Source organism: Triturus cristatus, chromosome 4_2, assembly GCF_964204655.1.
Source record: "Triturus cristatus chromosome 4_2, aTriCri1.1, whole genome shotgun sequence".
NCBI classification, from domain to species: domain Eukaryota; kingdom Metazoa; phylum Chordata; class Amphibia; order Caudata; family Salamandridae; genus Triturus; species Triturus cristatus.
This window is the reverse complement of record NC_140586.1, coordinates 737,516,177-737,532,082: the sequence shown is the minus strand read 5'-3', so window position 1 is coordinate 737,532,082 and position 15,906 is coordinate 737,516,177. Positions and strand designations below refer to the sequence as shown.

Here is a 15,906-nt window from a genome sequence, read left to right as displayed (position 1 = left end):
CTGTACGTGCATGTCTGCCATTCTGCTGCACCTCGTGTCATTCTTCTGTACCTCGTACCATTCCTCTGTACCTCTTTGCTGTACTTGCATGTCTGCCAATCTGCTTCACCCTCGTGTCATTCTTCTGTACCTCGTGCCATTCTGCTGCACCTCGTGCCATTCCTCTGTACCTCTTTGCTGAATGTGCATGTCTGCTATTCTGCTGCACCTCGTGTCATTCTTCTGTACCTCGTGCCCTTCCTCTGTACCTCTTTGCTGTACGTGCATGTCTGCCATTCTGCTGCACCTCGTGCCATTCCTCTTTGCTGAACGTGCATGTCTGCTATTCTGCTGCACCTCGTGTCATTCTTCTGTACCTCGTGCCCTTCCTATGTACCTCTTTGCTGTACGTGCATGTCTGCCATTCTGCTGCACCACATGTCATTCTTCTGTACCTCGTGCCCTTCCTCTGTGCTGTACGTGCATGTCTGCCATTCTGCTGCACCTCGTGCCATTCCTCTTTGCTGAACATGCATGTCTGCTATTCTGCTGCACCTCGTGTCATTCTTCTGTACCTCATGTCCTTCCTCTGTACCTCTTTGCTGTACGTGCATGTCTGCCATTCTGCTGCACCTCGTGTCATTCTGCTGCACCTTGTGCCATTCCTCTGTACCTCTTTGCTGAACGTGCATGTCTGCTATTCTGCTGCACCTCGTGTCATTCTTCTGTACCTCGTGCCCTACCTCTGTACCTCTTTGCTGTACGTGCATGTCTGCTATTCTGCTGCACCAGGTGTCATTCTTCTGTACCTTGTGCCCTCCCTCTGTACCTCTTTGCTGTACGTGCATGTCTGCTATTCTGCTGCACCTCGTGTCATTCTTCTGTACCTGTGCTCTTCCTCTGTACCTCTTTGCTGTACGTGCATGTCTGCTATTCTGTTGCACCTCGTGTCATTCTTCTGTGCCTCGTGCCCTTCCTCTGTACCTCTTTGCTGTGCGTGCATGTCTGCCATTCTGCTGCACCCTCGTGCCATTCTTCTGTACCTGTGCTCTTCCTCTGTACCTCTTTGCTGTACGTGCATGTCTGCCATTCTGCTGCACCCTCGTGCAATTCTTCTGTACCTGTGCTCTTCCTCTGTACCTCTTTGCTGTACGTGCATGTCTGCCATTCTGCTGCACCCTCGTGCCATTCTTCTGTACCTGTGCTCTTCCTCTGTACCTCTTTGCTGTACGTGCATGTCTGCCATTCTGTTGCACCTTCGTGTCATTCTTCTGTACCTCGTGCCCTTCCTCTGTACCGCTTTGCTGTACGTGCATGTCTGCCATTCTGCTGCACCCTCGTGCCATTCTTCTGTACCTCGTGCCCTTCCTCTGTACCACTTTCCTGTACGTGCATGTCTGCCATTCTGCTGCACCTCGTGCCATTCTGCTGCACCTCGTGCCATTCCTCTGTACCTCTTTGCTGAATGTGCATGTCTGCTATTCTGCTGCACCTCGTGTCATTCTTCTGTACCTCGTGCCCTTCCTCTTTACCTCTTTGCTGTACGTGCATGTCTGCCATTCTGCTGCACCTCGTGCCATTCCTCTTTGCTGAACGTGCATGTCTGCTATTCTGCTGCACCTCGTGTCATTCTTCTGTACCTCGTGCCCTTCCTATGTACCTCTTTGCTGTACGTGCATGTCTGCCATTCTGCTGCACCACATGTCATTCTTCTGTACCTCGTGCCCTTCCTCTGTGCTGTACGTGCATGTCTGCCATTCTGCTGCACCTCGTGTCATTCTTCTGTACCTCATGTCCTTCCTCTGTACCTCTTTGCTGTACGTGCATGTCTGCCATTCTGCTGCACCTCGTGTCATTCTGCTGCACCTCGTGCCATTCCTCTGTACCTCTTTGCTGAACGTGCATGTCTGCTATTCTGCTGCACCTCTTGTCATTCTTCTGTACCTCGTGCCCTACCTCTGTACCTCTTTGCTGTACGTGCATGTCTGCTATTCTGCTGCACCAGGTGTCATTCTTCTGTACCTTGTGCCCTCCCTCTGTACCTCTTTGCTGTACGTGCATGTCTGCTATTCTGCTGCACCTCGTGTCATTCTTCTGTACCTGTGCTCTTCCTCTGTACCTCTTTGCTGTACGTGCATGTCTGCTATTCTGTTGCACCTCGTGTCATTCTTCTGTGCCTCGTGCCCTTCCTCTGTACCTCTTTGCTGTGCGTGCATGTCTGCCATTCTGCTGCACCCTCGTGCCATTCTTCTGTACCTGTGCTCTTCCTCTGTACCTCTTTGCTGTACGTGCATGTCTGCCATTCTGCTGCACCCTCGTGTCATTCTTCTGCACCCTCGTGTCATTCTTCTGCACCTCATGCCCTTCCTCTGTACCTCTTAGCCGTACGTGCATGTCTGCCATTCTGCTGCACCTCGTGTCATTCTGCTGCACCTCGTGCCATTTCTCTGTACCTCTTTGCTGTACGTGCATGTCTGCCATTCTGCTGCACCAGGTGTCATTCTTCTGTACCTTGTGCCCTCCCTCTGTACCTCTTTGCTGTGCGTGCATGTCTGCTATTCTGCTGCACCTCGTGTCATTTTTCTGTACCTGTGCTCTTTCTCTGTACCTCTTTGCTGTACGTGCATGTCTGCTATTCTGTTGCACCTCGTGTCATTCTTCTGTACCTCGTGCCCTTCCTCTGTACCTCTTTGCTGTACGTGCATGTCTGCCATTCTGTTGCACCACGTGTCATTCTTCTGTACCTCGTGCCCTTCCTCTGTACCTCTTTGCTATACGTGCATGTCTGCCATTCTGCTGCACCCTCATGCCATTCTTCTGTACCTGTGCTCTTCCTCTGTACCTCTTTGCTGTGCGTGCATGTCTGCCATTCTGCTGCACCCTTGTGCCATTCTTCTGTACCTGTGCTCTTCCTCTGTACCTCTTTGCTGTACGTGCATGTCTGCCATTCTGCTGCACCCCCGTGTCATTCTTCTGCACCTCATGCCCTTCCTCTGTACCTCTTTGCCGTACGGGCATGTCTGCCATTCTGCTGCACCCCGTGTCATTCTGCTGCACCTCGTGCCATTCCTCTGTACCTCTTTGCTGTACGTGCATGTCTGCTATTCTGCTGCACCTCGTGTCATTCTTCTGTACCTCGTGCCCTTCCTCTGTACCTCTTTGCTGTACGTGCATGTCTGCCATTCTGCTGCACCACCCGTCATTCTTCTGTACCTCGTGCCATTCCTCTGTACCTCTTTGCTGTACGTGCATGTCTGCCATTCTGCTGCACCTCGTGTCATTCTGCTGCACCTCGTGCCATTCCTCTGTACCTCTTTGCTGTACGTGCATGTCTGCTATTCTGCTGCACCTCGTGTCATTCTTCTGTACCTTGTGCCCTTCCTCTGTACCTCTTTGCTGTACGTGCATGTCTGCTATTCTGCTGCAACTTGTGTCATTCTGCTGCACCTCGTGCCATTCCTCTGTACCTCTTTGCTATACGTGCATGTCTGCCATTCTGCTGCACCAGGTGTCATTCTTCTGTACCTTGTGCCCTCCCCTCTGTACCTCTTTGCTGTACGTGCATGTCTGCCATTCTGCTGCACCCTCGTGCCATTCTTCTGTACCTGTGCTCTTCCTCTGTACCTCTTTGCTGTGCGTGCATGTCTGCCATTCTGCTTGCACCCTCGTGCCATTCTTCTGTACCTGTGCTCTTCCTCTGTACCTCTTTGCTGTACGTGCATGTCTGCTATTCTGTTGCACCTCGTGCCATTCTTCTGCACCTCGTGCCCTTCCTCTGTACCACTTTCCTGTACGTGCATGTCTGCTATTCTGCTGCACCCTCGTGCAATTCTTCTGTACCTGTGCTCTTCCTCTGTACCTCTTTGCTGTACGTGCATGTCTGCCATTCTGCTTCACCCTCGTGTCATTCCTCTGTACCTCTTTGCTGAACGTGCATGTCTGCCATTCTGCTGCACCTCGTGCCCTTCCTCTGTACCTCTGTGCTGTACGTGCATGTCTGCCATTCTGCTTCACCCTCGTGCCCTTCCTCTGTACCTCGTGCCCTTCCTCTGTACCTCGTGCCATTCCTCTGTACCTCTTTGCTGTACGTGCATGTCTGCCAATCTGCTGCACCTATTTTCATTTTTCTGTACCTCGTGCCATTCCGCTGTACCACTTTGCTGTACGTGCATGTCTGCCAATCTGCTGCCCCCTCGTGCCATTCTTCTGTACATCGTGCACTTCTGCTGCGCCTTTCACGTTGAGCACCTGCATATCTGCCATTCTCTCATCCCCCTGTTCTCTGCACTTGCAGTTTTTTTATTCTCTGCACTTCATGTCATCCTGCTGCAGCTCTCACTTGGATGCCCCCTGCATGTCTTCCAGTCTCCTGTTCCCTTGCACGCTGCTTTTATTCTCTGCACCTCGTGCCATCCTTCTCCGCCTCGTGCCGTCCTTCTCCGCCACCCTTCATCCTGCTGCAGCTCACTTGGTCGCCCCTGCATGTCGAGCAGTCTCCTTCCGCCTCTCGTTCTAGTAGAACTCTCACCCCTGCATTGAGTTACTCACAAACCCCTCTCCCCAATCACAGACTCGCCCTCACATGCATCCACCTCTCATCCATCCACACAAGCTCATACACAAACTGGCCGGTCACTGAAGAAGCACTTTTAATTAAAAAACCAAGACAGACCTCTTGGCGTTGGCAGTACTTGTTACTTTGGGAAGTGGGTGAATTACATGGTGCCAGGAGTGAAGCAGTGCAGTTTCTTCAGTCACTTCCTGGTTGGCCTGCAGCGGCCCCGGGTCTCTCTCCCGGTGCAGTGGTGCGGGGGTAGATGCTGTGTGTGCTGCTGCTGTCAGTGGCTGCTGCTGACCAGGGTCTCTTCTTTGATTCGCAGGGTGCTGTGATTGGCATAGACGACGAGGACGACAGCACCTTCACCATCACTGTTGATCAGAAGACCTTCCACTTCCAGGGTGAGCTCGCGGCGGGGTTTCTTTCGTACACAGCATGTACCGTGTTCATGTCCTGCTGCGATGTGATGTCTTTCCACAGATGCGGTTCGAGCCTCCAGCCGGCTGGCTGGCACGCGCACGCACGCACGCACGCACGCGAGGGTCATTCTTGATTCCCAAAGCTGCAGCTGCGCGCGCGAGGGTTCCGAGATTACAAATGTAACGCAGATATGAAAGGAAGGTGGACTACTGTAACTGCTGCCGCTGCTGAGGGTTGTATTCACATACTATGACTACTCTTCAGTGGCGACGGTACTCGTTTTACTTGCATGAATGGAGACAGTCGCAAGGCTGTTGAAAAGGTGGCGGCTTTGCGTGTTTATAAAACCAGATTTACTCTGTGGTTTGGACGGGAGACCAGCCGCGTTGTGACTCGGATTGCAGCTGGGCTTTCACTCCGCCGCCCTGTGTCTGCATGTCCTGCCATCACTCATCTACCATTCATTCCCTTGTCTTCACCTACTCACTTCATCCAATGGCACCTGTCACCGCTATGTTCCGGGACTGCATGCTGTGGCTGACGGGTAGAAAGGGTGAGGTAATGTTCTGCATGTTACCTTGGAACACCCCAACCTGCAGCCCTGTCAGAGATGCCCGGTCCCCATACCCTGCCTCTTTCTGCCATTTCAAAGTGCATTCATGTTGTTTGTTCCCCTCTCTAGCGAAGTATAGAGTTGCACAGAGCTATAGGTGAGGGATTTTTGAATTTGTGACGATCTATCAGTCATGCACGGCTAAATTGAAAATTAATATGAATAACTTCATTCCAACAAGTAATTAATTAACAATTTACGTTGCCGGGTTTTTTGCTACTGTCCGCTTGCTGTTAATGAATGTTATCTTTGTGTACCTTGTGTGGAGCTCTACCCCCTTTAGTATCCTGTGTAAGAACAAACCTGCATTTCGCATCATTAAATTAACCGTAAATCACCCACTGCAGTGGCATGCGACCATTATTTAATCTTGTCCACTGCAGGCACATATACATCTTTATGAAGGTGCTGCATATGTGCTGCCTCAGTCTGCTAAGTAAAGTGGACCGTCTGACTGATGGAAATCATTGATTGTGCTAAGTCGAAAATTCTGTGCTTGTTGCAAGTTTCCAACCGCATAAAATTGCTTTAATGAAAATGCGACAAGATTAATGGGCTGCCTGGAGTTTGGAATTCCTCCTGTCAGCAGTTTCTTGGGAACCATCTATTTGAAAGCAGCAACCGCCTTGTATTTTATATACTTAGGTGCAACGAAAAGCTCTCTTTATTAACAAAACTCGGTGCATTTTTATTTTATCTTTAGGTGTCCTTGTGAGTCTGACTCTCAAATACCTTGCCTATATGTACATTGATTAAGTTTAGCTCATTATGTGCATCGAAGAACATGCCATTCGTGGATTGAGATGGTGCCACTGAATATGCATTTCCTTCGTTTTCTTTTAGATTTTCTATAAATTTGTCCTCCTGTTAGATCTTTTCAGAAAAAAATATTAGGTCGAGTTAGGGGAAGGAGTTGCTGGTAAATTCTTCCTCCCCTGGGAATCTTTAACTGTGGGCATAACAAGCCTGCATGGGAGTACACTGAATATTTGGCCTCCACATACACATAATCCTTGCAGTCCTCCCAGTATTTATTTTTAGAACTATGTAAGTGCCAGCCCTCTGTTTATTTGAAGAACAACCGCAAGGCCACAGAGAAATCCATCCATGTACTTTTATTCTGCACATAAACAATTCTCAACTTCAGTTTCATCCCCTCTGTCCTTGTTCTCCTTCCCTTAGAGGGGTTGTGAGAAGAGGAAAGATAGTCATACGCCAACCCAATCCATATGCCCGCCCTCTTCTCCTAACCGCCGATAAACAAAATGTGATGACCTTAAGGTAGGAGACGAGAGACATAGATTGAACGCAATCCTATTCTATTTCACGTCCTAGCCCTACAGTCCAGGCATCGGCTTTGTGGCTGGTGTGAAATGAAACTGTAGTAGAGGGCTGAGCTTGCTAGCCCTTCAACCACCCCTTACAACTTTTTCTTCCCCACACGCCAGCTACATGTGTGAGGAGTGGCAGGTGGATATGGCCTGGTAATGAGCTGTTGGCCATGAGTGCACCTAATCTTTTCCTCGCCTTCACCCACCATCTATTCGTCAGTATAAGACCCAAAAGGGTATGAGGCCTCCCAGATTTGTTGTGCCTAATATGGGTCCCCTCCAATTACCATTCATCATTAACATTCTCAGTAAAGATATTTTTTCCAGTTAGCTCAGCATTCCTGCTTAGCACATCCGTACAGATCCATGTGTTCTCACGTTTGCATGCTATTGTATTGTATTATGTCATTTACATAGCACTTCATACCCTATTGCAGGGCACCAGAGCACATTATCGGATGGGTAGCACCCTACACTGTGAGGGAGTGTGTGGTGTTTTTAATTTGTTTTTTAATTACATGAGCATCATTTTGATGTCTGTGAGTAACCGGAGTGGTGCGCTTTTCATGTCGTGGGATATAGTGTCTAGCAGGGTGATGGAGGATGGATTTTGAGTGATAGATGCACAAATTCAAATTGGTGTTAGCTTGCTGTTCTAGTTTTCTCAGCATATTCCGAGTTATGTTTACGTTTTGTATTATACTTTTCACTTTGTTTCTCTTGTTGATTGCATCATTTGAGAGGACCACTCTCTAATGGACGTGTGAATTGGGGATAGCAGGATAGGTGAGGAGAAGAGGAAACGCAAAGACCTGGATTGTCTGTGCTGTGGTTCTCCTTTATGTATCAATTGGATCTTACTTAGATTGCTAACTTCGTGATGGTCGGGACTTGCAAGTTTGAACTATGTTGGGATACTCAAGCTGTATGCAGCAGATCCCTTGAGCCATTGGGTTGCTGTCCATTTTGGTACAGAGTGGTTCTTTGAGGAAGGTAGTCATTGTTTTTTTTTAGGTATAAGGGTGACCCATAAGCAATTCTGGTCTGTTATTTGTGATACATGAGGGTTATCATACAACACAGAGAGAGAGACAAAGACACTTCTGGGTTCACGCCTGCCTTTAATGACCCATCACAACACAACAATTGGCGTGGTTCACGTCTGCCTTTAATGACCCATCACAACACAACAATTGGCGTGGTTCACGCCTGCCTTTAATGACCCATCACAACACAACAATTGGCGTGAAACTCTTGACTTGTATTTATAATAGTTTTTTCAACACACCTTTCAATTAAAAAAAATTAAAAATTCTTTATTATTACATTTGATCTTTTCCATTACATAAGTTTTCAAGCATCGATAGGTATCGCATTTGTAATAACATCACTTGTTTTATGACACTGTGCGAGAGATCAAAGCATTTCCTTCTTATACTCATGGTGTTGTTCGTGCCCACAGTATAAGAATGCTCATGCAGTTATTAATCGCCCTGGGCACCCACGGCCTGCATATTCTGTCATCTCCAATCGAGGGCCAGAATAAAAGTGTTTGTGCTTTTTCATAACAGCGGTCAGTAATGCGAGAAAACAGCAATGCTTATAGGAGAATGTCATATTTGAACTCAACTCTTGAATTGCATCATATAATGCTTCATGGACAAACAGATCCATATATATATAAATGCCGTACCTGTTCATTAGATACCTTCTTTTATAATATTTCAACCACATCTTTTAACAACAAATAATAAGTCAAAACAAAAAGAGACATCAATTGACTGAGGGAAGATGAATCCAGTGCCTAGTGTACCATTTGGGTGCAGTCATGTCTAGGCTAGTGTGCAGGTAATGAACGCGGGCCGCCGCTCCTGTTTTCTATTCGGGTGTATGGTTGTTAGGGTTACATACGCTTCCATTTAGCATCTTTAAGGAATGTGAGGTCTGTATCTGACCCAACAGCTGCGGTTGGGATAGCATACGGATGCAGCACGTCTTCTACTTCTAGGTGACATGTCAGGCGCTAGGTCCCGCCTGCTGTGTGGGAGGTGCCTGCAGAGTGGTATTGGATCGCGTGAGAGTTCTGAGCATATCATCTCAGGTCTGTGCAATGGGATACTTTCGCAACCCTGCCGTTTCTTCCCTGTGTAAGGTGGTGCCCTCCGCCTGTGCCCATACTTCAAGGGACGTCACCCAATGTAATACCTCAGGTGGATCCTTGTGCTTCCATCTCTTAGTTATAAGTCCTTTCGCTGTTATGAGGCCTAGGTCTCGAAATCTGGAGCTCGCTTTATTGACCTTATTTCTTTTATAAAACCCCAGGATACTGACCTCCCACGTGGTATGTACCGCTGTGTTGGTGCAGGTATTGAGTGTTTCTGATATCGCGCGCCAATAAGTTAAAAGCAGAGGGCAAGACCACAGCATATGTAGTAGGTTAGCACCTAGGAGGCGGCACCTTGGGCATTCGGAAGTGTTAATATTCAAATATTTATTAATTTTATCTGGTGAGAGGTACGTCCTGTGTAATATGTACGTTTTTATGAGTTTGAATCGTGAATTGCGTGGTATATGTGTGGCACTGGCTAGAACCCGTTCCCACTCTTTATCAGTCCAGGGACGGCCTCTGTCCTCAGTCCAATATGTGCGAAGTCTCTGCAGCGGCTTCAGTACATGAATGAGCAGGGCCTGTACCAGCCAATGTATCACATGCGACCCCTCCCCATTACATGCAGGTACTGCAATAGTTGATGTGTCAGTGGCTCATTAGTCATATCTCCCCATGCTAGTGTAAACGTACGCGTAATGGTTGCATATAGGAGAAATTGGCCCGCTGGTAATCCAGTATCTACTGTTAGTGTCGCAAAAGGCAACAAGGTGCCATCCGCATTCAAATCTCCCAGTGTCTCCACTCCCGCCTCAGTCCAGGGCGTCAATGTCTTGTCTGTAATAGGATCCCTACCTCTAGGTGTCCCTATGAGTGGTAGCGTCGGGGCATAGGGGAGTGTGTCTTTTGTGAGCTGAAGGCTTCTCTTATAACATCTGTGAGCCAACTCAACATGTATCTGTGTCGGGCGGGGAATTTTCGCCAGCGGGTGAAACAATCCGCATATCTGGGTCTGCGTCCAGACTGTTGTCTCGGTCGCCGTGTCCGCCAGATTTTTTCCACTTAGCCACTTCGCGACCCACTGTAATTATGCGGCTAAGTAATAAAGTTCCAGATAAGGTACTGCCAATCCTCCACTTTCCGAGGGTGCATACAGTTACTGTAAAGCAATCCTAGGGCGCCCCGCATTCCAGATCAAGCCTCGGGTTAACCCCTCCAAGTCCCTAAAAAGTCTCACTGGAACATATACCGGAAGGTTCGCAAAATAATACAATAGCCTGGGTAGTACTATCATTTTAGTTAAGGTGATGCGGCTCATCACATTGAGCGGTAGTGTCCTCCAGAATTGCATCTGTGCTCTTATTGAGGAGATGGCGCGAACCAGATTACCCTCCAGTATGTCTACTGGGGACCTGTAGATATATATACCTAGGTATCTGAACGTGGTCGTATACCAGTCGAGCGCAATCCCATTAATGATTGTCTGTCTCGGTCACGTCCTCACAGAAAGAGTAGGCGCCTGACTTAGCCCAGTTTACCCTGAGGCCCGACACCGCTTCGAAGCTGCGGAACAATGCTGATATCGCCGGTGGCACAGCATGCAGATCTCTTATATATAATAACAAGTCGTCTGCATATAGGGACACTGTGTGAAGTCCATCGCTCAAGGGGATGCCCCAATCCGCGCCACCCTCTCGGAGGAGCGCCGCCAGAGGTTCCATAGCTAGAGAAAATAGCAACGGAGACAAGGGGCACCCTTGTCTGGTTCCTCGTCTCACCGTTATTTCGTCTAATAGGAGCCTACCCGTGCGGGCCCTCTCTGTTGGGCGTTGATATAATAGCTGCACCAACTGTAAATCGTCATCACCCAGCTCATACTTACGCAAGACTGCTGCAAGATAGGGACACTCCAGCGAGTCAAAGGCCTTCTCCAGGTCCAGTATTAGACAGCCAGATCTAGGCCAGTTCTCCGCTGCATATTTCTGAACCCTAAACAGTCTACGAATATTTAGGGAGGTGCTTCTGTTAGGAACAAATCCATTCTGATCAGCATGTACCAGTGTCGGTACAAACAGGGCGATACGCTTGGCTAGGGTGGATGCAAGGATTTTATAGTCTGTGTTCAACAGAGCCAGCGGGTTCAACACACCGGTCATAATGTCAATCTAATCACCTACTGCTGCTCTCCCTCCAGGAAAAAATGGGGGAAATTCCAAGAATTGGATGAGATAGGCTCACTCGGGTAATGTGACATGCTTCATCATTTGCCACCTTGTCCGACACTGGTAAGGTGGTACTACCAGGGTGGACTCGACCCCAGGGTGGGGCTCACATGAGGAAGTTCTTAGAAATTACTTATTTTTTTCTGGATAAAAACTTGGATCCAGCTCAATAAATAAGAAAGCCTTAGGTTTAAAAACAAAGTATTTTTTATTCTGGTGGTTTCCTAGGCTTGTTTAAAAAAAGCAAAAGGTATTGTCAGAGGACATATATGGTTACAATGACCATCCTGTACCACTGACTTACCTTGCCAACGTGTTTCTGCCCTATCTATCATGAGCTACACAGTCTCAGGAATTCATCGGGGACAATCATGGTGACCCTACACCGATATATTAATAGTGCAGAGGACGTGTAATTTTCATCAGGACCATTAACCTAGTTGGGGGAAGAGAAATAACAAACCTATATGTGGCAGTAGCAGCACGAGAGACGCTCTTAAAGTAACCTACAATGGTGAATTTCCCGTCATGGTAATGTCATCAGACTGTATACTGATGTTTTTGTACATTAAAAATGTAAAAGACACTAACAAATGTGACACACTGATATAAATACACTTATTCGCGACATGAATGCACAGGTGAAAAAAACACATGTGGGTGTAGGGACTCCATCAAACAGCCCAAAGTGATTCCATTACCTAATGTTTAGCGGCAGATTGCCTTATGGTCTCTTCAGGGTGGATGTCTCCTGCATTGGTGTGATCATATATTTGATACAATGTGAGGAGAGGGGGAGGATGGTAACAAGAAAAATTAGAAACCACATTGTCCTACTGCATTCGCTAGCATACCCCGCAAAAATTATAAAAGCGGTATCATATGTGCCGTTTCTTGATTGCTCTCTTGACATTTAACTTACTGCGTCAAGGTAGAGCGTCCGCGTTAGTCCTACCGTGCCCCATGCAACAGTCGACTGGTACTGACAGAGTGGTCCCCACAGTTGCTGCTATTTAAAGGAGAAAGGGGCAGTACAATAAAAAACACAAGGGAACCCCCCCTGCAATTTATATAAATGGGCAATGACTCCAAAATACAAAGTTGTCACCCACAGAATAAGTTAATTTTACAGTTGTTTATTCATCATTTTATCAAAATTCATTTCTTTTTTTTAGAGAAAGATTAAAAAAAAAAAGATCTGTTTAGTACATTAATGTGAACAAAGATTAATAGATAACAACATTCAAATATACATTAAGCAGATAATCACAACAAGAGCATGAGAGCCCTGGGATGAAGAGAACAAATATTAGCCAAACTGTACAAATAACCAACTCAACTGGACATGGAGAAAAACAATATGAACATCAATACATCAAAAGAGAAAAAGGAAATACAAAAAAATTACATTATACAGAAATACATAAGATGTGCATCACATTTGAAAAGCGCCGACGTGCGTTTCGGAAATGCCACTGCTTGAAATTTCCTTCATCAGGGCGCAGTTTTCCTGAATTTAATTGGTGGGCATATTGTCACCATCCACATTAGTAGTACACATTGTGAAAAGAACAGGGCTCTGAAAAAACCGACTGTGGGGACAAATAAACACTAGGTCAAAAACAGTTGTCTAAAAAGAGGCTAAAACAGTCAACAGGAGCAAGCGACTCAAAAATTGATCGTGAAGGAAAACCATCACCTAAAATAAATGTGGGCCACCATGCGGGAAGCGATAAAAGATAGTCCAAAGCCCAGACCCGATATGGCATGGTGAAATAAAACCTTAGCAGTCCAAGGTAAAGGAACAAGAACTAGATGAAAGTATAAATAAAGAAATGTAGGGAAAACAAACCTATGCGGCGGTGCAAAGCGAGGAGCCTGGGGTAAGTACAGGGTGTTGATACAGGGGCAGGTAAGATAGTTCTGCACCAGGAAATAAAGTACCTAAAGACATAAACAATGATGAAACCTGGGCAATGGGCCAAGGCTGAATATGAATTTGAACCATAAGAAATGAGTACGCCTTATACTGATTGCCGTTACCTATTCTTCAATGTTCGGCACCTGCGTGAGACTGAGAGCAAGGTAAGCCCTGGAGACTGAGCAGGACAGGTCCCACCTGCCAGGAGCATACATGTGGAGGGACTAAGTTCTAGGAACGGGCTTGTGGTCCCAGGATGTGGAATCATGCTTGTTGAATCTGGGCACAGGAAATGCTGATTCAGAAGAGGAGGGATTCCTGCCTCCTCGATGAAGTACCGTAGTAGAGGTCACTGTGTTACTATATGCATAGCACTTCGATTTTGTAGTTGAAACGCAGCTCACAATCCAACTTGTGGAATTCTGGAAAATGAAGTAATTCCCCCCCAAAATGGTCCCTCTGTAGAAGTAGGTGCCTGTGGTGTTCCATCATCAAGTGAGTATGAGAAAGGGTTTTTCTGTTGTTACACGACACATCAGATTATGTGAGCTGCAAGTTACATAGTAAGACAGGTATAAGAGCAATTATTTATGCAATTAGGGGACAAACACACGGATTCGGTGTGCTCCCTGTTGTTTTTAGTACCATTAAAAACATCAAATGATGTTGGCTATTAGTTACACAGCCAGGGGCACAAACTATATATTCAGTCAGATGGTGTGAGCTAAAAATAACAGTGTGGGGCAAAACCATATCTACGATCAGACCTAGTAGTGTGCTTACAGTTACTACCTCTGTGTTTAATACAATTAAAAACAAAGGGGGAAACAATTATATATAATAAGGAAACAGAACGGTCATAATGAGCCCGACCATGAGCCTATCATACAAGCTTTATTTACCCAAAGAGCCCCATGGGATTTCATCGTTCAGCCCCTGGGTGTCAGCTCCTTAAGACCCTTATGGGTGAGTTGTCGCGCTTAGCAAATGCCTTATTGATTGATTAATTGTCAGTATGGAGGCGAAATACCCAGCACTGCTCATATTTTAACAGTGCTTTGCTCATGTCTGTGCGCCTTTGTTTCAGTTTTTTGATTATGTACCATTCAATATCATCTACATTGTATTGTTGGTCAATATAGAGTCTGGTCAGTTTAGTATTGTCTATTCTATATCTTATTGTTTTCCTATGTTTTGTTATCCGTACACATATTTTCCTAGTAGTCATCCCAATATACAGGAGCCTGCAATGACATCTCCGGACATATATCACATGACTAGAGTTTTGTCAAGTGTTTTAAAGTCCAGGGTGTGGCCAGTCTCAAATCGATCGATTTGCATTTTTTTGTGAACTTGCATACACCACACCCACCGCATGGAGGAAATCCCGCCGGGGAGGGGGATCAGCTAGTCTAATTTGGGTATCTGTTCACTTCCTTTTTGGGTGTTTTTGTACCACGGTATTCCGTAAGCTTTTACTCCGCTTAAAGAAGAACGTAGGGTGTGTGAACTTCAGATTCCCCCGGTTCAGGATGCCCCAGTGTTTTTTCACCAAATTTGTGACTGAGTTTGAGATTGGAGTAAAGGTTGTCACACAGAAAGATCTTGAGTTCACTATGATTTTTATTTCTGCCCAACAAATCCTCCATATTTTTGTTAATGACTCTCTTTTTCGCCCTGTTGATAGTTCTCTATGGGTTATTCCGCACACGTAATTTCTTACTGAGTATTGACGCATGTTCTCTGTATTTCACAATCTCAGTACAGTTGCGTCTGAGTCTTAGGAATTGTCCTATGGGTAAGCCTTCCCTCCGTGCTTGGGGGTGATGGCTCTCAAATTGTATAAGGCTGTTTTTGTCCGTGGGTTTACAATAAACCTCCGTTTTCAGAATGCTCTCTTCATGTATCCGTAGGTCCAAGAAGGGCATTTCTGTGTTACTCATATTCATGGTGAATCTCAAAAAGGGGTCCAAACTATCGACCCATTCTGAAAACTCAGTACCTTCCTTCCTTGTGCCTCTCCTGGCTGTGTAATTAACAGCCCACATCATTTGATGTTTTTAATGGTACCAAAAACAGAGGTGTCTCCTTTTTGCATAAATAATTGCTCTCATACCTGTCTTGCTATGTAACTTGCAGCTCAAATAATCCGATTTGTTGTGTAAAAAAACAAAAACAAATCCTTGTTTCATACTCACTTGATGATGGGACCCTCAGGCCCCTATCTCTACAGAGAGCATTTTTTTGGGAACGACTTAAGTTTCCAGAATTGCACTGGTTGGATTGTGAACTGGGTTTCAACCACAAAATAGACGTGCTACTCGTATAGTAATTCATGTCACATCTAGTACAGGACTTCATCGAGGAGGCAGCAATCCCTCCTCTTCTGAATCAGCATTTCTTTTGCCCTGATTTCCAGAGGGGGTTCTGACAAACATGATCCCACATCCTGGGACCACGAGTCCGCTCCTGGGACTTAATCCCTACACACGTATGCTTCCAGTGTGTGGGGACGTCCTGCTCCGTCTCCGGAGTTTACCTCTCTCTCGGTCCCAAGCAGGTGCAGAACATTGAAGAATAGGTAACCGTAAATAAGGAGAAGGGGTACAGCCCCTTTTTTCTTTAAATATCAGCAGCTGTGCAGACCACTCTGACGGTACGAGTTGGCTGTTGCATGGGGCACTGTAGGACCAACGCGGACTTTCTACCTTGACGCAGTGAGTTAAATGTTATGAAAGCAATAGGGAAACTGCAC

General features: G+C 46.5%; 1 protein-coding gene across 9 annotated transcripts in view; it reads left to right on the top strand.

Annotated features, from left to right (window-relative positions):
* The window catches only part of OSBPL9 (oxysterol binding protein like 9), a 1,355,357-nt gene that overhangs the window by 262,136 nt on the left and 1,077,315 nt on the right, over positions 1-15,906 (top strand). For 8 of the 9 annotated variants that reach the window (XM_085602637.1, XM_085602632.1, XM_085602635.1 and 5 more), the window contains one exon: positions 4,860-4,938. The exons of the other annotated variant lie outside the window; for it this stretch is intronic. In XM_085602637.1, the coding sequence (XP_085458763.1) occupies positions 4,860-4,938 (79 nt within the window). The remainder of the gene's footprint in view (positions 1-4,859; positions 4,939-15,906) is intronic. 9 annotated transcript variants of the gene reach the window in all.